Source organism: Nothoprocta perdicaria, unplaced genomic scaffold (genome assembly GCF_003342845.1).
Source record: "Nothoprocta perdicaria isolate Ctin4 unplaced genomic scaffold, notPer1 scaffold_30, whole genome shotgun sequence".
Taxonomy (NCBI): domain Eukaryota; kingdom Metazoa; phylum Chordata; class Aves; order Tinamiformes; family Tinamidae; genus Nothoprocta; species Nothoprocta perdicaria.
In genome coordinates, this window is record NW_020455533.1 from 4,672,321 (window position 1) to 4,698,088 (window position 25,768).

The following is a 25,768-nucleotide window of genomic DNA, read 5'->3' on the forward strand; positions in this document are numbered from 1 at the left end:
AAGTTATTTCCTGTTTAACTCATAAAATTGCACATGACACGTTTTTAAGTGTTTTAACGTTGTTTCTTTTTAATTAACTTTAAGAAATGCTGGTGCTTTGCGTTAGGAAGTCATTTACTTGCTGATATTTTCATTAAACACGTTCCTCTCTTACATCTCTTATCACAGGGTATATAATGAGTGCCAGGCTCAGGCACAGGGAATCCTCTTTGGTATCCTACTGTGGTGGGCTTATCTGTGCTGTTTTCTATCCTCAAACAATTTAGGAGATTTCTTAATGTTTGTCTCTTATTAACTGCTGCATTACTTGAGAGTGGCTAAGAACAAACTATGGTCAGCTAGGGATTCTGCTTACAGAGGAACTATAAACTCAGACTCCTCTTGCTGCTCATAACTGTGTGTTTGTGTATCTGGAGTGTCGCTGTGTACAAGGGAAATCTGCTGTCTGCACAGAAACTAGAGGTAAAATCTAGAAATCTCTTGCTGTCCCTCTCTGTTTGGCTTTTGCTGTGTCTCCAAACTGGATAGGAAGAATCAATATTTGTTTTTTTCCTGATGTTTGCTAGAGGGCTGCTACTATGTCCGTTTTTCTGGTTAATTTCAAATGAGTCTTGCTAGTTAGAGGGAGAAAACGAGCTCATTGATCCATGCCAGGGTTCTGCAATTGCCTTCTCAGTCGCAGGGAATGAACGTGCCCGTGGTGCCTGGGGAAGTGACTGCAGTGTGTGCGGTCAAGGGGATGGTTGTTTGCAGCTGAAAAGAACGTTCCCATCCTCATGCTGCCTTATTTGCAATATTGCCAAGTCAAACCCAAAACCCGACAAAAATGTAGTCTTACAGTTCTACTTTAATTAGGGAGATCCAACTGAAGAGGTTTCATAACTAACATTTTCCTCACCAAGGTGTTGTTATGTAACAGTGACAGGATGATCAGTCAAGCAGCAGGAAGCTGCCTGGGCTGGGGCTGCTGCTGAAGGATATATGYGAAATCTCTATGGAGTGACTAAAAATATCACCTAGGGCAGCTTCACCGAGCAGCTATTACTGTGYAGGCTTCAATACCTGTATTCCATGCGGATTAACATCTGTTTCCCATGAGTTACATGTTTCTTCAGGCTAAAGGAAGTTTTTCTGTCATGTCCAAAATTGGCCAAAACACTTGCTAATGCAGCTCGTTTAGCCCCCAGCCATCTCCACTCCCTGCAATTTCTCAATATCTCTGTTGTACTATGTGGTAAAACCCGGGATACACCRTTCCCGATGCGCCCTTGCCAGCGCTGCATAGGGAAGAAAGGTGATTTAGATTTCCCTGGAGCTGCTGGTCATGCTCTTGTTAACACAGCCCAGCTACATTAAGTTTTATACTTAGTTCATTTTACCCCTCACACCTGAAATAACTGCATTACATTGCAAATACTTTTGAACATGTCTCTAGGTGAATTCAGGTCCAGGACAGACAGATGGTCAAATTCTGCTTCGAGTAATAGCATTAATGGCATGTCAATGTTATACACGATTTTCTATCTAGATTTCTTAAAAGGAAAATAAGGAGGGGGAAAAAAAATGAAGGTGAGGACTGCACAGGGAACAAAAAGGTAGTTCTCAGGCAATCCAATTTATAGAAAAGAATAAAATCCATTATAGCCGTTAGTTGCTATGAGCTCTAATTTTAGTAATCTCAGTGAATTAAAAAGTACTGAAAATGATCACAGTACCTTGCAAGTACATGTGGCCTTTGGCAAGGTTGGACTAGGCTGGGCAAGCTAACAAATGTTGGGCAAAGATCCCGCCTGTGGATCAGAAGCAAAAGGCCATGGAAGCAGCAGTGAGCGTGATCCTGGAAAGGTCAGAGCGGAGCAAAGGGCAAATGCAAAAGTTGTTGGGATGGCAGATTTCTGAGAAGGGGAATAGCCTCCTATCACCTCCCTTCCAGTGTATACAGGGAAGTGAAACAGTATCTAAATAAATAAAGGACCACTCGGATCATGCCTGACCCTTCTCACCTTATCTCTCCGTCTAGCAAAAATTACCTTACAAGACCCTGAATTTTGACCAGCTGCCTAGGCTGAATACATAACAACGTTTTCCTTTCTGCTAAGGGAATCCAAGGCCACCTCTCTCCTCACTCATGCAAATCAGGAGGATCTTCACTGAAATAAATAGAATTTATTCAGGAGGAAGAAAAAAAAAAAAAAAAAAGACACAAGAAAGAAAACCTACAGAGTTCCTCTGGCAAATACTCCGGAGTTGCTCCTATGCCTTGATCGTGTCCATTTTCTTCATGCCTTTGTTTCTATATTCACATGCTCAGCAGTGAGTATAATTATAAATGCCTGTCACTTGTTTAAACAAATGCTTTGTTTGGCAACCTTCGTTATCCTGCTGMTTCTGCAGCTGCAAAACAGTGTGCATGGTGTGTTAATTTTTTACCTTTGATGCTAGGTAGGTCTTTTTACTAACAACAACAAGGAGGAAGCCAATGAATGAGATGCCAATCTCTTGTGAGCCACACAAAACATGTGAAAGCAGTAACTTCCTTGGGAAACAATAGTAAGTGAATGCTGGTACGAAGGTAAAATAAGCTACATGTTTCCTGGGACTAAATGATTCTTCATAACACAACAGAGAGAATTAACATGTACATAAACTGTGAGAAAGAAATACCTAAAAGTGAGTATGGAAAAAAGGAGAGAGAAAAACTAAAACAAATTATCTTTTTTATTGATTTTAGCATAGCAATCAACAGGGCAACAGGATGCATTTCCCTCTATAAAATTAAAAAATAAAAATMATTTATTAGTACCCTGAAGTTCCTATTCATTTTTTCAAGGGGGAGGGAAAACAAGACTGGATTTGACCCTACGCACAGAAGTGCTGGAACAAGTTACCATGGGTTAAGCCAGAATATGCCTTAAAAGTTTATCAGCTTTTCCTTAGTGTTTGCTCATGTGCAGTCTCTCACCCATGGATAAAGTGAAGAGCTGCTTTCCTAGAGGGGGAGTACCCTGAATTTCTTGACGTTTATTGCACGGATGTTCAGGTAAGCACATTCCTGAAAGCTCACAGAGCTGGGGAGTTATTGTGGAGCAAAGGAAGCACTTACAAGACAAGAGATAGAAAATCGTGTATTACAAACCGCTGAAATGGTCGTGAATACTTGTCACCAGCAGGAGATTGTGCTGTATTTACCCTCTCTTAAATTGCAGTTTTGTTTTTTATTATGCTGCTATCTCTGATCTGTACACAGATTAATTGGGTCCTGCAAGTATACCCTGGAGTTACAGTCACTGTTTACAACAGCATTACCACCAGTTTATGGCAGTTTTCTGTTTTGTGGTGTTTTACCTGCAATGTCACTTGCTGGCCACGTGGTGAAGCCGGGAAGCTCCAAGCCTCAGCAGGTCACGAGCTAATATTCTCTGGGAGGSAATCTCCTGATGGGAAAAGCAGCGCAGCTTCAGCACCGGGTTTGGATTATGATGGCAGAGGATTTACCAGCAGCTCTCCGCGATGCAGGATGCACCGACGTTTGCATCGTTGTTTTTCTAGCTGGGATCTGGCAGTTGCTTGAGTGCAAGCAGAAACTGTTTGCCAAACGTGTTGCAGGGCAAATCTGTGCAGCAAAGCGTGCAATAACCCTGTGCGAAAAGTCACTTTATAAGCASTTTAACCTGTGAACTTGCTAATCTGCTTGTGGAGGAAGAGAACACAGTAAATTAATTAATCTATGGCCTCAGCTGAGCAGTTACAAAGCTGGAAGCARAAGCGAGGGTTTTCCTGAAGTGCGGGCTGGTAATTCCCAGACTCGTGACAACTCTTTAATACTAAAAGCACCGGTTTGAGCASTTACTAGCAGCAGTTTCCAAAACGGGCACCGTGCATGTGCTGCTGCCAACATACACTTCCCTGCATGAAACATGAGACCCCTTTAAGCACCTCTCTTGGACCCTCTCCATAACATCCAGACAGGAGGAAACTGGCTCCCTGGGGTCTGAAGGGCTGTGGAAACAGGAGCTGCTGCAACATGTGCGTTTAATGTCACCCAGGGCTTGCACATAACGGGGGTACAGAACCCAAGGGACGTTTCAAGCCAGCCCAGCATCTACAGCACCAGCTCATAGTGCTTTAGCCACAGGCCTGCAGGGAATTGGGACAAGAAGCCATTTCCGAAGCTGGAAGGATTTGGTTGCGTTCCAGGACAGCGTTCGTGGAGCACTTTTTTTAATGCAGAAATCCAAACCCCACTRCTAGCCATGCAGAGGCTGAAAGATAAATCTGATGGCACTCTCATTTGGGAACATGAGGCTAGAGTAATCTTAAGCACTTAATTATCTTGAAACAATCTTCAAGCATCTTCTTTCAGAGAATCGCTTCTTATCAGCTTCTTTCAGAGCTGCCTGCAATCTCCTTCCATGCTCTCTTTTCGTGCTTTTGCCTATTTTTGTCATTCTTGGGTTTTCCACCTTCRTTCTGTTCTTGCACCAATCGCAGAAATAAAGCAAGAGTTAAAAAAGCAATCTGGTGAGCTAATTTAGCCAATTCCCACTTGCTGCCTGCTCTTCACTGAGTATGGTGACACTTCTCCTTAATACATTGACAGCTTGCACTCAGATCACCTCATTTCAGTGCTGCGAGTGCGCGAGCTCCCCTTGAGTAGGGAGAAACGAAAGGAGGATTTGAAGGTGTAGGAGAGAAAAGCAACGTGCCAGCCTGACCAAGAAGGGATTGTTGGGCCTGTGCTAGGGCTGGGTTTGCTTTTCGGGAGGGTGAAACGGGTTGAATTACGGGAGAAAGAGGAAACTAGAGAACGAGGAGGAGAGGGGCGCGTGTCGGCGGCGTGTGGGGAGTCGGAGAGCGCGTGTGGCGGGACTACAATTCCCGGCATGCCCCGCGCTTAGAGTGTGTACTACAGGTCCCGGCSTGCTCGGGGAGGGCGGGGGCGAAGGGTTGGCGCGCTGCCTTCTGGGAGTTGTAGTCTGCGGCGGCCGCGGGCSGCCGCGCGGCCGCGCCTCCCGCATTGCGCGTGCGCGGGCACCCGGGGCAGGCGGGGGCCGCGCGGGAGCGGCGCGGCGGCGCGTGCGCGCTGCGCAGAGGGAGATCTCTCGCGAGGAAGGACGCCATTATCGCAGCCGCTCGACAAACACCACGAGAATTCGGCACCGCACACGGTAACCGCGGCGCCCCGCGGCCGGACGGATGGCGCTGAGCTCCCGGGGGGCCTCACGCCGCGGGGACGGCCCCCGGCGCCTCGCAGCCTCCCGGCTCCTCGCAGCGCTCGGCCGCGTCCCTGCCGCCCTGAGGCGGCAGCTGCGGGGAGGGGCCGCGGCGGGGGGGGGAGGGAATGGAAGGGGGGCGCGCGCCGCCTCCCCTCACTGAGGCGCCGCCGTCCTGCTCGTGTCGTCCCCAAGGACGGGCCCGCTCCGGGCCTCCCCGCCCCGGCGGGGCGCTCGCGGCGGCAGCGGCCGCCTCGGCGCGGTGCCCGCGGGCTCCGTGCGCCGCGGGAACGGGCAGCGCTGCCGCCCGGCGCTGCCCGCCGGAGGCTCCCGCGCCTCCTCGCACCGGGGGCAGCCTCGCCGCGCACCCCCTCTCCCTTCCCCCTGTCCGTCCTCCGAGTGATGCCTTTTTCCTTTATTTTTATTTATTTATTTTTTATTAAACTCCTTTTTGAGTGGGAAGTTGTGCGCTTAACCAAATATAGTAGTTTCATCTTGCTGCTGTGTGACATGCAGTTTATGTACCCGTTTATTTTTAGTGCTCTCAAGATTTTTTTTTTTTTTTTCCCTGAGGAAAACAAGCTCGGAACGGATGCTGTCAACCAAGTGATGGTTTGAGTGAAATAAGCCATTTTCACATTGTTGTAAAAATTAATTTGGAGGCATTTTGTTACTTTTTTAAAATTATTTTTATTCCTCTTTTTATGAGGTTACCTTACATCTAGTACCCTGTTTGTGTCAGTCTTTCAAGCASTGAAGGTAAAACTTGTCTGTAGAATCTCAAATAATTAGGCGAGAGCAGAAAAAAATCCTCGTCTTAAACATTAGTTCATTAGTGACGTCTCTTGAAACAATGGTCTATTCTGTTACGGGCTGTTAATGTTATGTAAAATATCCAAAGAAATTCCTCAGAATGRCAAGTTAAACTGTATGAGCCCTGCTGGGTACATTGTGATAGTTTTGCCATTAGTTCATTTTTCATTAATACATTGGGAACAAAGAGTAGTTAACTTATTAAGAGGAGTAAAAGGTTGAATTTGGACTTAGGAAACATAAACATTCTCTCTGAGATAAAGATTTTTTTTCAACTTTTTTTCTTTGTTTCATAACTCGTTGCCTGATTTATTCTAATTGCAGCTGATGTTAATGTCTTAATTATCCAGCCATGTTGTTGTGTGATTGCAGGGTAGATCTTAAAACTTGCGAAGAGTTTAAGTCTCCTTTTTAAAAGCGTAAGTGAGCAGTGGTGGTGCAGAGCACTCGGCRAGGAGCTCCCCAATGGCACCGTGTTTTGCTCCAGGAGTTTTCCCAGGGTTTGTGTTCTTTGCATGTGCTGCTGCTTGGCACAGTGCGATGTAAATGCTTTACCCCATCCTTATTCCAATCAGGTGAGGAAAGGTGAGCTCTGCATGGCTCATCAAAACCAGCAGTGGTGCTGAAAGGCTTGCCTTGATTTCACGGAGTGTAGCGCCCTAGTGTGGGACTCAGACCCCTGTCAATTATCATGAATATACTCACACTGCAAGGGTTTTAGATTGTGCTCGTTATCTCAAGCTTTTTCCTCTCCTATAGCTGGTGCACAGTTTGTGCAGGAAGAATATACAGATTTTTTTCACAATTTTTCATATCCTCATATCTTTCACTGAAGAATGTCTTGAACTGAAATTCCTGTGATGATCTTTAGAAAGTAATGGAAGTCTCATTCGCTTTAAGAGGAAGAGGTGGGTGCTTGTGTTTGTGTGCAGAAGCTCTGATCCCAGAGATCTACAGAATCTGTTTCCGTGAATTGAACAGAACAGTCAAAAAGCTGCTGGTAGTAGAAGACGATGCAAATCTAATGATTAGAATTAGATCAAGAAAACGTCTATGTATATTAAACTTCTCCAATAAAATTATTTTCATGGATTTGATTTCCTTTAGTTTGGAACTTGGTATTTAGTTGTTAACTATTGACGTAATTAAATTTGTTTTCTGCTGTTTTTTCATCAAATCTAAACTTTTTTTTTGAGTAAAAATAAAAGAATAAAAGTCTTTAAAAGTCATGTCAAACACTTGTTTCATTGCAATTTTAAGATTTCTAAAGTTCCTGTGAAGTGCTTAGTTTAGCGTATCATATATTGCATGGGAAGGGCACTAAACAAAAGTGCCCAAAAAGCCTAATTTCTTAATCTTCTGCATCCGGAAACTTTAAATAAAACAGTTTTTGGAGATGTCACCTGTTGGACAAATTTCTTTTATCTTGGTTTGTATTTGTGAAACTGTACTATACTCTCCAAGTGAAAAATACATTAAGTTCATATTAGGGTATCATTGTCTTGTGATTGGAAATAGAATGCATCTGTTCCGTATGTGAATTGGTAGAAGCTGTAAAGAAAAACAGCCTCTCTTTCCCTTCTCTGCATACATGTGAAGACATCTGCTATGCGTATGTGCTCATCTGTCTCTAGCTACTTATTGATATGTGTAGTCTATAACTAGTGGTGGGAGAGAGGAAAGGTAAAACAGGACCAGACTGTGACGAGAATTTCGGAATGTGAAGAACTGTTTGATTGATCTTTTTCTATTTATGTGATGCTCATTAATTTATTTTCATATATATATTTTTGGTGAGGGAAAAAAAAACCCTATAACCCTTTTGTGCCCTAACTAAAGGTTCTGAATGCCGTAAGGAGAGGGTGTTCTGATTCTCTGTATGACAAACATGGAAGGTAAGGAGCGTGGGTAAAGTTGCAGAGGAGKTAGGATAGCTTGGTCAGAGAAGCGTGTTCCTATTTCTGACCACGGCCGTGAGTTCAGTTTGAAATGTACTCTGAGCTTAGGGATGTCATTAACTGTTCAGAACAATAATATTCTCTAAGTTTAATTTTTCCAAAAATTAGTAATTTCCTCTTTAATCAAAAAGTCTAGCTCTTTCTGCCGTAACTTGGGGTCTAATTTTTGTCACTCCCAGTGCTTTTCCTTTAGAAATGATGTTACATGTTGTTTTCCACATCTTTGAGACTTTCTAATAGAACAAAAGGAGATGCTTATTAACCCTCCTTTCCCCCTTGTTTCTCTTAATGCATTTTATTAGCTCAGTTCAGTTTTGTTGGTCTGTGAAACKAAATAACACTCATTTTTGCCAAATCAAGTATAAAATGTGTGAGGTTAGGGTTTCTAATTCAGCCCTTAAATTTGGGGGAAAAAGTGTTATCCATGTCACTTTTATGTAGTGTGGTTGCTAGCTTGCTCTTCAATTAAACCTTTCTTCTAGGTCTTTTAAACCTGGAATCGATAGTTGGGTAGGATTGAAGAATTGTGGGCTCTGCAGGTCATGTAGCTACTGTTACACACCTCTCTGAGGCAGGAGTTGATGCTAAGTGTTCACACGGGTTCCAGGACACTCACAGAGCCTCACAACAAATTGCTGTGATTTTTTTTTTCTGCTAAGGCAAAGGTCTATCCCTGCAGAAACYGCAGCGTTTGGGGACCTCTGAAGGAAGGAATCTACAGCAAGATGCCCACCTATGCTCTTAATGCTTGCTTTTTTGGTAAACATTTCCTATTGAATAGTTGCCTTGGGTGTTTGCCACTTAGTAGTCATTTAAAGTATAATGTGCCATCTGTAATACTGTTGAACTGCTTGATTTTTTTTTTGTGATGCTGAAAATGGACAATTTAATAGGAACCCTGGTTTTCAGATGCAAAAATTGAAAACTGTGCTAGCTTCCAATTTCCTTAAAATTTATATCTCCACTTTTGACCTTGACTGCATACTTACAGTCTTGCAAAAGGGAAATTGACTTAAAATAACCCTGTTTGCATGTAAAAATAATGTGTTACCAAGTTGCAGGGTAGCATAGAGAACATTAGGATGTTTTAAAGCAGKAGGGAAACTTCTGGTATGTCTGCTTGACACTGAAGCAGTTCATGCCTTACTGACGCTACAAATGCTTTTATCAGGAATAAACCATGTCGTAGGTGGTAAATATTCAGAAGTTGTCACTTGTTCAGCAAGCAAAGTATGGCTATAATACTGAAAATCTCTTCCACCTTCTTTCTCTTGATAGCATCTGACAGTTTTATTTTTAGTTGCAACTCTTAAGTTTTCCCACTTAATTCACACATTCCAAAGGGACTCCAATATTAAGTTATCACATTTTCTGTTGAACTGCTGCTTATATGCTCCTAGTCATTTCTAAATAAGTAACTAAAATGAAATAATTTAAGGTTTAGATTTGAGCCTTAGAGGCCTATGAGCATGTGTTTTTTTTTTTAAATTCTTAAATAACAAGGGAATTTTCAATTTTGATGACCACAGGTCTATGTGAGTCTTGTCTTGTAGATATTTAAATATTTCCATGTTAAAAATGCCCAACTATGCCTTTTCAACACCTAGTAATAACCTTTCTTATTTGGATTTTGCTTTATAAAACTCTTACTGAGTTTTAGAAGTTGATTTTTTGACCATGTTTTAAGCTGGTACTGACTGCTGTTTAACTGCTCCTATTAGTAAAAATATTTGTATACCTGAGGGCTACAGTTGCAGCTGTGGAATCAGGTGCAACTCTATCTCCTCTCATCCCTTGGGTTCCTTCCATGGCTAGGGCTGAGGAACCTCCGCAATGAAGTTTCAGTGCCCTTTCCCCATATTGAACCTGTGACTCAGTGCATTTTGAACTAGCAAATAGCATACAACTGTGTTTTACCTAGATTTTTATGCCTATCATGTTTTCCTCTGTCATCTTTTGGTAGWTTAGGCAAGAATCTTCAGATATCTTCAGCTACAAACTCAGGTGGTTGTCTGCATTGGATGGATATCTCAATTTTAATCCTGGTTTGGTGGTGTATTTCGTACATGTACCTCTGTGCTGCTGTTGCTGATTGTCCCTTATGCTCAGTTGCCAGTAATCAAATCAAAACTCTGAGCCACAGGTTCTGGGCTTTCCCTTAACGATCTATAAATGTCAAGTAGTAGCTGGTATCTAGATCTGTTGTTCTTCCTGTATCCCTAAAAACATTCTGTTTGGGTTGGGCCAGTAGTGATACAGAAAATATCTAAAATCCTAGGACAACACATAGAATTGTTAGTTAGGAAACATAAAGGTATTGTATRTAGGCATAGAGAATATTTTAGCTTTTTGGCTTCCAATGGGGAATTGTTGAAGATCCTCAACGTCATTTCAGTTTATTGCTTGGGATTTCCAAACTTTTTTCTTTTTGATACAAATACATATACTTTTTATAAAAATGAATTAAAAATAAAATGCAATATAAAAATCTAATGGAATTTAAAGCTGATAGAAATAGTACTCTCTCATGCCTCCTCTCATGCAAATTTAGGGCAGAAGATTTAGGGATAAACCTTGTTCCAAACCACATGCTATTAGTGGAGGGAGCGTGATCCCTTAACCCTTCTTGCAGTAATCCGTGTTCATGAACATAGTGCAGATCCCTCTGCTGCAAAGGATCAGAAAAAGACCCTGTGTGCATATTTGTAATGCAAATGTTTGTGCTGCTTGTAACCTTCATCCAAGAGGCTGGAAGAGAAGGGATTTTCTGTTACCTCTGCAGATTCTTTGCAGATCTTTTGAATAGCAGTGGTAATATGCTCTGTTGCTTTGCCTTGCTGCTTGTGGTGCAAGGACTGGCTGAGTGAACTCAGCTCTGAACTGGTACAAGATTGATTTCATAGCTGATGATATTTCAGCTACAGGTGGTTTTCTGGAATCTTGACTTTCCAAAGAGAATCCCCATCTCTTTTTCTCAATGAAGGCTCTATGAAATGTTTAAAAAATAGTGTTGTGTCTTCTCCTGGCTCTGTGTCACACTTGTATTAGGGTTATAGATCATGTAAAGAACTAAAATCTGTTTTGAATAATTCTGATTTTGCTAGGCAGTGGTTTGACATTCCCCAAGTTAGTATCAACAATGAAATATTAGAGAAACACAGATGAGAAAATTGGTTRCTTGTAATTGATATTTTTTGATAGATGTATTTCTCATCTGTTCCCCTTCTACTATCTACTCCAGGAAAATGAGCATGGGAGTAGCTCTATGTCCACGTGCACTGGTGTGGGTTGTGGTGTGCAGGTCAGGGAGAAACTAAAATAGTTCCCAATTTCAAATGCAGGCACAGTCATCCAAAGTTAAAAGGACATCTGCACTAGTAATTGCAAAGAACTCCAGCCATGGGTAGAATTTATTTGAGAATGGGGGAGACTTCTTGTTTAAATAATACAAAACTGACTCTGGAAGTCTGCTCTTCAAATTTAAATACTTGCACTTTTAAATTTTTTTATTTTTWWWWAAATTTTTTTAAGGTAGCTGTTATCAGTAAAGATTCTCCACCTAGTGGATGAAAGCAATACAACAGGAGTGCCTCTGGCTGTGTATACTGCATTTATGATCTGGTCAATTCCTTTCATATGTGCTGGTTTTCAGTCACACAGGTGCTGCTTGCAGTTAATGACTTGTACCCTGTGTAATTTTAGCTTTAGAGCACTTTATGTATATCCAGTCCATAGGACTAGTCTCATTAATTTCAGCAGGATTATGTGCCTGTAAAATTAATTTTACAGAATTTGTTTRCAAGTATATGAGGTAAGCACATAAAAAAAAAAGTACTTATAATAGGTGTTACCTTATCTTTCCTAGCTCATTTGGGCATAATTATGTAAAAGACGTGGGTTGTTTGCACATGGCAGTGGCAAGAAAGTTTATTCAAGGTCCAGAGAGAGTTTGTACTCAGGTTGCTGGTGTGTCCTGCCACACACGACTTGCTGCTGTTTCTTGTGCTAAAATACATTAAGTAGGTGCAAGTACTTTGGAGAGAGCGACAGTTGTGTTTTTCTTCATTTGTTGTACACGTGCTAGGACTGTAGCTAAGGGTAGTGTGCTAGAATAACGAGTGAAAAAACAGGGAAAGCTTCAGCAAGTGCAAAAAAAAGGGGAAACACTTCCAGAAGTAAACCAACCAAAGTGAAAGAATTACGTGAGCTTTCGTAGATCCTATTTCTGTTTTCCAGCTCTGTGCTGGAGTCCCTCGGCATAACATCTCTGTTAGCCTATTTATTTTATATGGCTATCTGCAGATTGTTATGGCCAGTGTCCTTGCTTTCCCAGATCTGGAATGTTTCTGTACTGTTTTGGCAGGACAGGCTTTTTTTTCTGATCTTTGGCTGAACCAGGATGCTGCAGAAGTGCATTTTTTTTTTCCCCAGTGAAAATAGTTTTCAGTTTTGTATTCTATCAAACTTCAGCGCACTGCAGCATAAAGCAGCCCGGTAGCTCTTGTATCTACAGAGTGTTTAGCCTTGCATTGTATTAAATTATTATTTTTATTATGTTATACATGTGTTAGTGTGTTAGCACATGCAGCGATACGTTTTGTTCATTGTTCATTAATTGTTCATTAACTTAGGAAGGTCCCATCCTGGCTGCCAACTGAAGTGGTATCTTAGAGAAAGAGCCAGACTGTGGGCTTAAAGAAATTTTCTAAGCTATGGATCAAGACTTCAGAGCRTTGTTAGTTCAGAACCTGCCAACACCTGCAAATAACTAAATATAGCAAAGTTTATGAGCTTTCCCCCCTTCTTTCCACGGCCTAGAGCGTTTCTGTGAAGGTGCTGCAGACGTGGCGGGGCAGAAAATCTGGGGTTTTAACCTGGGGTGGTGGCTGTAGCTCACTCAGAGCAAGTGCTTTTCTGCTCCTTGTGCAAAACTTGCTTCCAAAGTGGATTAAACTGAACTGCACAAAGGCTCTTTGCTGTGGATTGTGCTGCTCTGTGCAGAGGCTGAAAGGCCAGAGCTCCTTCACTGTGTAGACAAGTACTGCGGGAAGTTGAACTGATTTAGCRGCAGCATTAATGAGCATTATGTCCTGTGTGGAGCCCCGTGCAGCGAGGAGATGATCTTTATGCTATAAATCCCTTTGCAGCATGAGGTCACTTAACTTCTGAATGAAGTTGCCCTCGCAGGGGATTACTCGCTCTGTGTGCATACATGAAACACTCTCTTATCGTTAGGTTTSCCTTCATAGTCTGCCTGTTTTGGAAAACTTTTGTAAGTGTCAGCAAATCCCAGCTCTTTTTGAGATAAGGACCTTCGCAGCGTTCTGGGTAGATATTAGCCTTGGGAAAATGGTCTGATTGGATAGCAGAAATATAAAGAAGAATATATGTTTTCTAACAAAAATCACTTTTGAAAAATGTACTTAATKATTCGTTTAAAGGAAAAGTGCAATAAAGGAAAGAGAAAAAAAAAAAGCTTTTGGGGGTTGGGCAAGGTAAAATAGAATATTTCAGATTTCCACAGTCAGAAGAGAATTTTTGTCATTAGCACAAATTGAAATATGTTAGATTTTTTTTAATATAGATAGCACTAAGAAATATCCGCTAGGGGAGTGATTAGCTGCTTAAATTAGAGAAGCTCAAGTAAATATTCTAGATGGTCTAGAGTTAAAAAAAATGTTTTAAAAATACTGTTTTCCTCTACAATTAGTATGAGAGAATTTACCTTTATGTGCCTTCGTGTATGTTAACAAAGCATTAGGTATTTTTGGTTATACACTTTTATGTGGCRCCCTGTGATTTTTGAAAACTCATCAGATATTCAATATTTGGGGTTTGTTTCCATTGGCAGACTCGGACTTAATCCAAATTGTTTTAAAATAGACGAATAAAATGGCGTTAAACTTGTGTGTAGAGATAAAATTTAGAAATCAGGCGGCTTAAATTAATTGAGTTTACTTGCTAACAAGTGTTAATATATTTAATTAGATAAGGGGCACTTTAATTTTACATCAAATATGTGAGTTCTGAGAGCACTGGCAGATGTATTGGGGCACGATGTGTGCTCTGCTGCAAGTGCTTTATCTTTGCTTGTCTCTGACGAGCTGTTCTGAGTGTACAGACACCAGYGCCCTGGTTGTAGAAATTTTTGGGCTTTTTTTTTCTAATTAATAAAAAGCAAGAATAATGAGAAGTCTTTGTTTTTATTTTACATTCACACAAATAGAGAAATATTTTTAATTTTTGATGGGTGAAGAAATAAGCTGTATTACTTGCTGGAAAATTTGCTTCCAAGTCTGCTCTTCCTTGGTTCCCGCTTGGAACCTCAGGACCACTTTCTTTTGGAACTTTTGGAAGACTATTTTTCCTTCGGGCGCTAAGAAGGCAACTAGCACAGCGTGTTTGCCCTGTGTGATTATTTCCAGTATTCCCTGTCTCTGAACGTTGTCTTTTTGGTAGCATTTYAATACATGCAGCTTTCCAAAAGGACTGGGTTTCTGATGGTGAGGTTTCCTATTAGGGAAGGCCTCCCGGAGCAGGGCTTGGCTCAGCTGGCGACCTGGAGGGCGCTGGAGCTGCTCTGGACTGGGCATCCCAGGTGCTCTGAGCTTGGCAGACTCCCCAGCCCAAGAGATAGGATGTGAACGAGTCTTGAAAGGACACGGAGCTGAATGGGAAGGGAGGTGGGTGGAAATCCCTCTGGTCCAAAGCCACATCTTAATCTGTTTTTCAGTCTCTGGTTTGGATGGGAGTTGAAGGAATCTCATCCAACCTTTTAGAAAAAACCCTCCAGGAGAAGTGATGAGTGCAGCGCAGATCCACTTAGCCAGCGCGGCCGGAGCCAGGCTGAGCTCGGCTGGCCAAAGCCGCCTGTAGTGTGTGTGTTCCTGAGAGATTTTCCGTCGTCTGGGGCATGCTCTCTTCCCAAGCCCCCCTTCCCAGGTAATGGCAAGTTACTGTAAAATACTGCTGTYGATCCAACATCCAGCCGCTGGCTAGGGAACAGGAATGGGCACGTTTCATAGAAGCTGGCTATCCCTGGTGAAGTTTATCCTTGCCTTTATAAATTTCTGTCCATAGTGATTTTTTCCCTCCTTTTTTTTTTTTTTTTTCTTCCCCACATCTCTCCTTTCAGCTTAATATTTGTGCCAGGATTATTCCAGCATTGACATCTTAATGTGTGTGTGTGTATAATTAATTTAGAATTAATGAGGAATAGGTTTTCATCCAGAGGAAAGAAAGGGAAAAATGAAAAAAGCCAAGATCGTATGGCAAATTTCAAAAAAAAAAAAAAAAAGAAATATTCACCGTGAAGAAGTCTTGGTAAATACTTCAAATGCAATATTAGTATAGAAATTATTGCTCTAAATGTGACTGAAACTCTTCAAAGATGATACACTAATGTAATTCTAACTTCAGCCTTGTTACCTTTTATAGGACTTTTACCCACAGTTCGGAAAGCAGAGTTGGGCCACTGCAAGAGTTTTCTGTGACAAAACTCTCAAATTGGAGGAATATTTTATTTAAATTGCAACTGTCATTATACTTGAAGTATCCATTGAACCTCATTTGGTCATATTYCTTAATCCACACGTTCAGCATTGATAGGATATGCATATTTTTTCCCCTTGTTTTGATACAAGAGTTCACAGTGTTTGGTGACAGCAGAAGCCTCTTTTGTTCTGCTTATTGGCAATGGGCTCTGTCCTGGTCTTGGCTAGCGGCCTATGAGCAGCATGCGGCTTACTGAAATGGTTATAAAATTTGTTGAAATGGAAATAAATCCTGAAGTTTTGCAGACCTATGGCGGCGTATGTGTAATAGCTGTTCTGCCGATTGTAGTCTGGCCCTCGCTTAAAGATTCTCCGTGACAGAGTATCTGAGGATTTTTCCTGCTTTATGGCTGAATACCTTCCTGCTGTGACCCAAGACATTTGAGGTGGAGACATAGGTCAGAAGTTGGAAACTATTTTTTTATTTGTGTGGAGAAAACTTAAATACATTTCAATAACCTGTTGTAATAAATGAATTTTGGAAGGCTGTTATGTGAATCAGTCGAAGTATTTAAGTGAGCTTAAATACATTACAAATCCCTTGGAAATGATTTATGAAACAGTGGTGTGTTTGTGGCTATAATTGGTTAAAATGCAATACGCCAAGTACAAGTGGAGCTTCGYGTTGTGTAAATAGACAAAGTTGGAAAGTGAAGTTTTGTTCTAGTTTTTTCCTTTACACTCTTTGGAGTGGAGGACGCTTTCCTTCAAGCGGAGGGCAGGGTTCTCTAACGGCGCGTACAGTATGTGACATTATGAAACAGTAACTCTAGCCCAGCTGTTTTATTATGTTATGCCTGGCCGGCCCCCAGGATTTCTCAGAAATGGCAAATGCAATTTGCCAAACTGGCACCCGCCTGCACTGTCGCGTTGCCAGCTCTCTCGGGCGTGCTGCCACACGCCGTGAAGCCCCAACAGTTTGCACCAGCAGCCCAGTTCCCGGTGACTCGCTGCTGGCAGCGCTGTTATTTGGAATAAACAACTGTGATCCTGAGCGGTGTCTTCCTCCGGGGCGGCTGCGTCGCTGCCCTGCACAACRCGCTGCGTTCCACCTGTCTGCCCTAAGGGCTTCCCTGCCTTCCAGTGGAAAAGGAGGAAAATCTGCATGCGGAGTTGGATCGGACTCGGTGGCAATGCTAAGGCATGAATTACCATTTCCATTGGGAAACCTCAAATGCTCTGATATATATATATWTTTTTTTTGCTTCAGGTTTAGAAAAAAGAAAAACAAATTGATCTTTGCCGTTCGCTGTCTATCCTTCGTTAAACCGTGGGAACGCACAGTGATGAATGGGACCTGTGGTTATGATGAAGTTTCCCAGGCTGAAGGCTTCTCTTAATACACTGCTAAATAACCTTGGTGGAGAATCCCAAAGGAGTAGGGCGGAGAAATATTTGGCTTTAAGATCAGGACCATATTCTGAAAATAGGTTCATCAGAGTTGGGCTGTAGTTTTTTTTTTTTTTTTTTTTTTTTTTAAAAGGCAGGTTCAATAGCCAAGAAAAAATGCTAAGTTTTGCTCCAGATCTGGTCGTAATTAGCTGCAGAAAAGCTCCCTGGACTCGCAGAATGTTTGTGAAGATTTTAGAAGCCTGTTAGAATTCATGCGTGGAAGGTTCTTGTGTTCATAAAGGTCTGCACAGATTGCAGTAATTACAAAGCCAGTGTGGTTTGGGAGCTTCGTACKCTATTGCAATGTCAGGCCTTGGAAGTGTGATCACTTCCAAGAACTAAGTGATTTGTAAATTAAAAGCCTGCAAWTTAGGAATGCTCTTGTATACTTTTAAGTCTTAATCAGTTTAAAGGGTTTTTCTTGTATGTTCGGTTGGTTTTTATGCTGTTGAGGTGCCAAGTGTCTGTGGCTAAAAACTGTCTTTATCCATTGGGAAAATGCAGGGAAGTTGAGCAAGGCAAGTTGCACTCTTGTTTTAGTGCTAATATAGGAATATCACTCGGAGGGTGATACAGGTTGTTCTGTCCGTGCATCTTTAGAGCCCATACCAAATACAGGAGTAAATACCTGATGTTCACATCTGCATGTTATTTCTGCTAGGAACTAGGTTGCAATTTATAACTCTCACAAAGATAACTTCTAGAATCTTGTTTACATGATTGCTYTCGATTGCTACTGATTAATCTCCGCTTTGAATCAGTGGCCAATATATCCAGTGTTGTTCTCTCTGTCGTTACCAGTCCCTCTGAATTGCATCTCCTTTTGTAGAAGAAGAATCAAAAATAAGTGTGATATTGATATATGAAATATACCTTTATTAACATTCTTCTTGATGTTATTTTTCAGGATTGAATGACTTCTAAATTTATTTATTTGGGGGCCTTCGGTGGTGCTTGACTGGATATTGCTGCCTGGTTCTGAATGATGTCAGAACAGGATTTGGCAGATGTTGTTCAGATTGCGGTTGAAGACTTGAACCCAGATGACCCAGGTACAGTAGGGATGAGGACGTAAGGAAGAGCACACATAATTTGACCTGTTAAAATGGGGGAAATCACTGTTACACTTTTCATATAAATATAAATTCATGCAGCAAATATTTTTTCTTACAAGATGGACTCATCCAGGCTGTATACCAAATTTCAGTATTTTTTCTTGTATATCTTCAGTATTCTTTAAATCACTTTTAAAATTTTCTTTAAAGGGCTTTTTTATTTTTTCAGAAGTAGTCCACTTCCAAAAATCCATATTAAAATATGGTCTCTAGCAAGCCTTATTTTGGAACATTGTACAATGAAATGATGATAAAATTGAAAATTGTTTCTGAGGAAAATATCACTTCCCTTTTAAGCATTTGTTTAATTATTTTTGAGCCTTGCCCTCTTTTATTGTAGACTATGACCACACTTATTTTTATTTGCAGTTGTGTTGGCAAATCATGAAGTGACAGATGAAGATGTGGAGCCTGCTCTTAAACGTCAGCGTATAGAAATTAATTGCCAGGATCCATCTATTAAGGTTATGGGAGTTCCTTTTTCTATTTTTATACATGATGCCAATTCAGTCATCTTTATTTGGGAAGAAATWGTAAAAGCAAATAATGCTAAAATGCAAAACAAACACAATATTGGGATTATTTTTACCTTTCTTATAAGCATTTCTGTGATCATTTTGCTGGGTAAACTTTTAAATCCTGATGATTTGATCTTCCAGCAAAATCAATAGATAAACTTGTATATACAATATAAAATTTAGTTCAAAATTAATTCCTGTGACTCAAATGTCACTATTTCCGTATTTTTTTCTTTTGATAAAATGAATGAATTTGACCTGAAAGACCCTGTATTCTTGAAACTGTCACAAAAAGGGAAGTTSTTTATTAGGAGAGGGCTGGAGCAGCAGCACTGTAAAAAGCTCCATGTGTGTAAATTTTTGCTATAGCCAGAAGATGGCATGATTGCTGTTTGTAAAGGAGAATGTGTCCAACATCATGCTTTAATGGTCTGTTATTGTTACATGTCTGCTTTTCTAAAAAAAAAAAAAAAAATAAATAAAAAGAATTACTTAAGAAAACATTTTTTGCTTATTTGCTTTTCTTGATTTGCTGTTCAGAAGAAAACTAAAGTGAGTGTTATTTAATGGATTTAATGTACCTGAAATTATTTGCGTTGATATAATTTCTACTGTAATCATCTGAATTTATCTATTTGGACAYGAAAATATCTTATTTAACTTCATCCAACAGGATGCTTTCATAGACTTAAAATCCTTTTGTTTTAAAATATATCAAATGAAATGTTTTGGTGTGTCAAATTATTTTGTGGTCTGTGAAATCATACTAACAAAGTGCTTAGGTGAAAATGTGTTTRGCTTGGATGCTTTTGGCTTCTAAATAAAGGTCTGGAAGAATCTGAGAATGCTCAAATGCTCCAGAATGTCATCAGTTCTACACACAGATGAATTCTGTTACTGGACACTTTGGTAGTAATYGTTAGTACCTTCAGAATTGTTCTCCAGTTGCATTTATCTGGGRCTCTGCGTTGCTGGAGATAAGTGCAGAAGTCTTTTAAAACAGTTTCTTTTGTGCTCTCCCCTTTCTAGTCGTTCCTGTATTCCATTAACCAGACAATATGCYTGCGACTGGATAGCATCGAGGCCAAGTTGCTGGCCCTCGAGGCGACCTGTAAATCGTTGGAAGAAAAGCTGGACCTTGTCATGAACAAACAGCACAGCCCTATCCAAGTGCCCATGGTGGCAGGTTCTCCTCTCGGCGCTACGCAGACGTGCAATAAAGTACGATGGTAAGAAAAGCAGTTGCTGCTCAGGGTGCTTTTTAAAATAACCCGAGTCTGTTTCTCTGGCATCATGTAGCTCTGCAGCTTTCTGTATCACTGTCAGGAGCTTGGAATGCCCTTTAAGAATGTGGAATTAACTTCTCCTTAAGGTAAGCCCTGTGCCAGTTTCATGACGTTACTTCAAGCTAGGATGAGACTAAACACGTCGTACTAGTGCGTGGACGACTTGCAGTTATTTCCACATCTCTCTTTTGGCTTGAACCAGACTGATTTTCCTTTGAAAAAGTTGCATTAACATTAAGTATTTTAGACTATTTTTTTAGACTTGCTTTACTTTTATTATTGTTTTCTGTAATCTCTCAGCAGAAACATCTTGATTTATTTCTGGATTAGAGGTTGGAGAGGAAAAGATCTATTAAATAATCTAATCCACTTAGTGCACAAGCAGATTTGACCACGAATACCTTCACATATGTGTTGTCTAATATGTCTTTCATTAGCTTAACTCTTGATGTGTCTATCATTTTATCATGGAACTTATACCAGAATTTTCAAGAGATTTTTTTTGTTGTTGAATAACACTTGATACAACTCATATTTTATCAACCTTTTTGTAGATACACTTCGGTAAATAATTCCTTTTTATTCTCCGTAACAACTATGTAATGTTCATGTATAGCCTGCATGTTTCCTACCACACTAGTCAGATGTGCTGACTTAATTCATCTTTTGTCAGCCACTTTCTCCAGCTCCTGATCTTTTTTCATTGCACCCTCTGGCCTTTAATACCTGAATGTTATTCTGAAAATATTTCTGAAATGTTATATGATATGATATATCAGTATGATACTCCCGGTACACTAGAGCTATATAGAAGGAAATGACATCCTTGCTGTATGTAGGAGACATCCTTGTGAAGTAAGAGCATGCAAACAAATTACAGTTGCCTTTTCCTGTAAGGCCACTTGCTTGCTCACTGCCTTGTGTGTTTCCCTTTTAGTACTGTCACTTTTATAACAGGTATTTTAAGATACAGAATGCATCTTAAGTTTATAATTGCATTTCAGTTCATGCRGTGATGAAAGAGGATGGAACATGATCTTACTACCATTAAAAAATGAAAGTTGAAGATTTTACAGTAAGAAGGAGCCAAAGGGCTCGTGTAGATGAATCTTGCACAATGCAAACTGTCACCTTATTAATGTTCATTGTGATTACTTCTAATAGAGTCTCAGGAGAAGAGGGGAAAACTGATGGATGTGAAACAAGCCTGAGGGTCGTAGCTGTTCTATTTCAGTAAGTTTTTCCCCGGATGGCAGCACTAAACAGGCCTGGTTTCCTACAGGCTTTTGTCCCGTGTTGGGGAATGGAGTATTCATTAACAGTCTCATTTTCTTTGGAAACAAAACAAAGATGTTTATATGATAATTTCTCAATGTTCAGAGAGTGTTACTTAAAAATATGAATTTGACATTATCTACAAAACCATAGCGTTAATATATGTTTTTTTTTCCTTCTTTGATTTGAAGGAAAGTGTGTCAGTGGGTCTCAAAACTGGTAGGTTGAAAGGAAGGAGAACCTTAATTGGAAAAGAATTGTGTTGAACATCGGAGCTTTAAAATAGCCAAGAACAGTAGCAAAAAAATTAGTAAATTAGGAGTGGGAGTATGTGTATTGTTCCAGTGCTCCGAGTCTTGTCTGACTTGTTCAGCATGATTCCTACTTCTCTGTCCAGGATGTGATTGTCTCTCCCTCTGCCTTCAGCATTTCCTGGCAGTAGGACTATTAAAAAAATCTCTTTTCTTTAYGAAGTTCTGTGCTGGTCAAAGAGTCCAGTAGCTGCTGAAAAGTTTCTTGGATAGCAGTTGTTGGCCTGTCAGTGTGGCAGCCTCTAATGGTAAGTTTGAGATTTAGGATGTGCCTAYGTGATAAAGTGACAAACCTACTGAATGACAGTGCAACTGCAATGRTGTGGTTTCAGCTAACTCCCCCTTGGTTGCTTTTTTTATTCCCCCCGCYTCGACTCGGGATATTTTCTATAACTGTTGAACTGTAAATATTTACTATTTTTTAAAGGGTATTATTTTGGACTTTTTTTTCAGGGACAATTGATATATTTGGAGGAAAACAGCTTTTGAAATGTATCAATTATGTATCAATTTATTTAGAATTGGTATTTTCTTCATACTTAATCATAACAATGTTGCTGAAGAAATGGAAATTAATATATGAGTGGAGCWTCTCTTTTGTTAAGATATTTTTCTTTGAACCTTATGGTAAAGTTGAAATATTGACCTCATACAGATGTCAATGATGTTTTTACCATATGCGTTGTGGCTAGCTGATTGAGTGTGCTGATCATTAAGTATAGAGAGGCAATTCTGGAGAGTTAAATAGAATGGCGAATTAAATGCACTTAACGGTTGCCTAAAGCCCTGGTCTGCCATTCCTGAACGGGACTTACTCATTTTYGTGGCCTGGAGATCAGTTTATTAAAATAGAGCTGCTGCAAATGGTCTTGGTTGCAGTTAGTTGAGTTTCTTGGTAGGTTCCTTCAGCTTGTTTTAGAAAACAGCATTTGTCATTTTGGTTTTAAGACACAAGCTCTTTTATATACAAAATACGGCTTGACACAGCCTTACAGCCAGATGGGATGTACAAATTGCTTTAGTTTTGTCAGTGTAGATTGTTATGTTTTATCATTAACATTAATCAATAGGGTGTGCTGAGTGTTGATCAACAAGGTTTRTTCCTCTGCGCTGTGTGCAGTGAGCCAGTTGGCGAGCTTTTTGGCTGCAGTTTTGTCAAGTTCAAGATGTGCATATCTGGTGTGTGACTGTTTGTTTACAAGTTGTTTTTTGTTCAAGTAATTCCAAACTTAAAAGGGAGATGATTTTAAATGAAGTTGCGAAACTAGAGGAAAAAAAAGGCAAGAGAAGAATTACAGGATAGCTGTTCTGCATTTGGCTAAACTACTGTTGCTTCTGCACAGAGTCGTTTAGAGAGGAGAAAAGTATGAAAACATTTGCAAGAAACCTAATCAAGGTATTGGTATAAAAAAACAAATTATACTTAGAATCCTAAGGAAAAGTAATTACATTCTTTTTGTTCTGTGAATTACAAACCCCTTAACCAACCTATTCTCATCTTATCAGATGTTGAATAGCTTTTTCATTTTTGTTGCACTTTTATCATAAGGACTYTTTATTGATTATAATAAAATATCCTAATATACTAATCCAGGCTTTTAAAAAAGAAATGTAATTCTTGGTTCTTATCACTAAGCAGTGTTTTTTTCGAATCTCTGGGATATATAGTTAACCTCTTTTCCCCATTTACAGCAGTTAATACCATAATTCATTAGGTGATGTGAAACACTTTACAAGTTTAGTCTATTTTTTTTCCTCCTCTTTAACAGTAAATTAACATTATAAACCTTGTGCAATGCTAATATCTCTGAGACAACTAACTGTCTCTTTTTGGAAAAATACCATTTGCAAGTCTGAAAAACCTCAATTTACAGAAAAAAATATTTTTATTATTATTATTACAACTACTTACGTTGCCTGTATTGCAAAAGATGTATGGTATGTGTTTTACAGTACAATTTACTTTCAAGTTGCAGATATGTTACTGGAAGCCTAATTTTATGCACTGAACTTAGGCCTAAAAGATATTACTTTGGAAACAGACTGAGCTCTCAAGAGCCTTCAACAGCAGCTTTGCAAAAGATGTTAAATTAAACCATTTTTTTTAAAGTTATGCATTATGTATTGAAAATACAGTCAGCAAGTTGAGATGATTAACAGAACAATATTATTCTGTAATTAATGGAATGTTATTAAGATTTTATCTGCAAAAGTTTGTGATTCTTCAGGTTTTCAGGAATTCATGTTACTTTTAAGTGACACCACTTTAAAGTGCCACATCCCTGTCACTTTTAAGTTCTTAATCAGTGGTACTATGTGCAAATCCAGTTTGTTTTAACTTGGCAGTTAAGGTGTCATATCTGCAGCTGCCCATTGTTCATAAGGAGTAGGGTTGTTTCAAGAAGATGATCGTGCTTTGAGGATGATTGTGCTACCTCGTGTGAACAGCTCTTAACTCCTGCACGAGCATCCTGTTGATGGCTACACCTGGAAAGGGTTGGAAGGGTTGAAGGAGGGCGGCACAACCCTTTGTGGTTGTGGTCTGTGTTGACCTACTGCATTTCAGGTATGCTCAGAGAACACGATCAACATTAGCAAAATACAAATATCATTGTCATCAATTAGAAGATTTCATAACCTTAGAGGATTTTCCCCCTTTGGGGGCAATTTTTAAAATTGTATTTAGTATCTTTTAAAGTTAAAAGGTAGCTTTCGGTACCTGCAAATATAACCAAAATAATTTTGAAATCTGAAATGTATTTTTCAGTAAAGTAGAATTTTGACCAAGAGAGTCAGATCTTGAATTGTGATTCATAATTACATCAGTTGGTCCAAGCTGCTATTAGATTTCACGTCTTTGGGGGTTTCTGTTTTAAATTCTCTTAACATTCCTTGGTTTAAGCCTCACACTGCAGTTCAGGTGCTAGAAGAGTTTCACTCACATATGTACATGTGTATGTTGTCCCCCACATTGCCATTTGGGCGTATTTATCTGAAAAATATGATTCTTTCTTGCATTAAACTATTCAGATTTTGATGCTGAACTAATCGTAGATTGGAGTTCTATAGTTAGACTTCAACCCCTCTCTCTTGGCATCTTTTTCCAGAGCTGCAGAGTGTTCGTTGCTTTTGGTATGAACAAAATAGTTCTTTCTCTTTGATTCACTGCAAACTACTGTAATGCTTTCCAAAGTCTCCTAATTTGTCACAAGGCCTTGTCAGCCTCAACRTTTTGATGTTGATTCTTCTCCTGGATGGGTTGTAGGAGTACTGATACATACCTTTTCACCTTCCTTGTTTAAACCTGCAGTTCRTATCAGTGTTCATGGTACAAGTTACTATCATACTTTCTGCTTAGGAACAGTACRTTTTTGTAATGAAAATATTTTTTGAACGTGACTGGTGACTGATCCTTATCATTATCCACTACATCCTATTAGATTTGTGGTAGCAGTGCTGTGAACAAGGATAGCAATTTTTCTTTTGGATATTTGTGCTAGATTCTTGAATGTTTTAAGTTAAGCTTGTCTGTTATGCTTAAATTTGAACTTCTTTTATAGACTGTCAGCAAATGTTCCAAAATTCACATTTCAGTGGTTTGTGTAGATTGTACATTCAGTCCTGTAAAACTTTTGGGAGTTAAAATTCATGCAGGTCTAAGGAGCGATGGCATCTTGGACGTAAGAAGCTTGTGCAGCGCTGGAGTTCTCGCTGGAGCTTTGCATTCCATTATTGTTGCACTGAGAGATTGAGGAGCCAAGTGCTTAGTAATTTGTTGTCAGGAGTTCATAAATCCAGCAACAAATTACAATGTTCGTATAGCAAGGTCAGTTACAGAATTAAAATAACAATTGAATATGAACAGTTCATCTGTGTTTTTGGAAGTTCAATAATTCATGCATGTATGGAAACTTAATCTATAGAACTTCTTGACCAAGTTTTGAACTGGGTTGATTTGTTTTTCCTTAGGCAGTTGTATTTAAGTTAGTGGTTTCTCATGAAATGCTGTTAACAACAGTCAAATGATTCAGGTGGTGGCTTATTAATGATGCTTCAGTATAGAGATGATCTGCAAGTGGCAGCTGATAACTTCTTTAGGAGAAATGAAGGCAAAGTTCGTGGCTTGAACTGGTTAATTTTGTTCTTAAAAAAAAAAAAGCCTAAATGTGTGAAGCTTAAAGTTCTAAAAAAGTCTAAAAAGATGCATGATTTTGAAATCTTAAATATAATGATAGCTAAGCTTTTCAGCAACATATACACACAAAAGGTTCAGTCTTGCAGATTGTGCTATATGGTTTAATACTTTTTTATTTGCCAGTTCGAGATACAGCTGG

The 25,768-nt window shown here is 39.8% G+C and overlaps 1 protein-coding gene across 1 annotated transcript in view; it reads left to right on the forward strand.

Annotated features, from left to right (window-relative positions):
• The first annotated feature begins 5,107 nt into the window (after positions 1-5,107).
• BANP (BTG3 associated nuclear protein) overlaps positions 5,108-25,768 on the forward strand; it is a 127,218-nt gene continuing 106,557 nt past the window's right edge. Inside the window, exons 1-4 of the mRNA XM_026042395.1 lie at positions 5,108-5,168; positions 17,837-17,981; positions 18,414-18,508; positions 19,592-19,791. Of these exons, the coding sequence (XP_025898180.1) occupies positions 17,912-17,981; positions 18,414-18,508; positions 19,592-19,791 (365 nt within the window). The 5' untranslated portion in view covers positions 5,108-5,168; positions 17,837-17,911. The remainder of the gene's footprint in view (positions 5,169-17,836; positions 17,982-18,413; positions 18,509-19,591; positions 19,792-25,768) is intronic.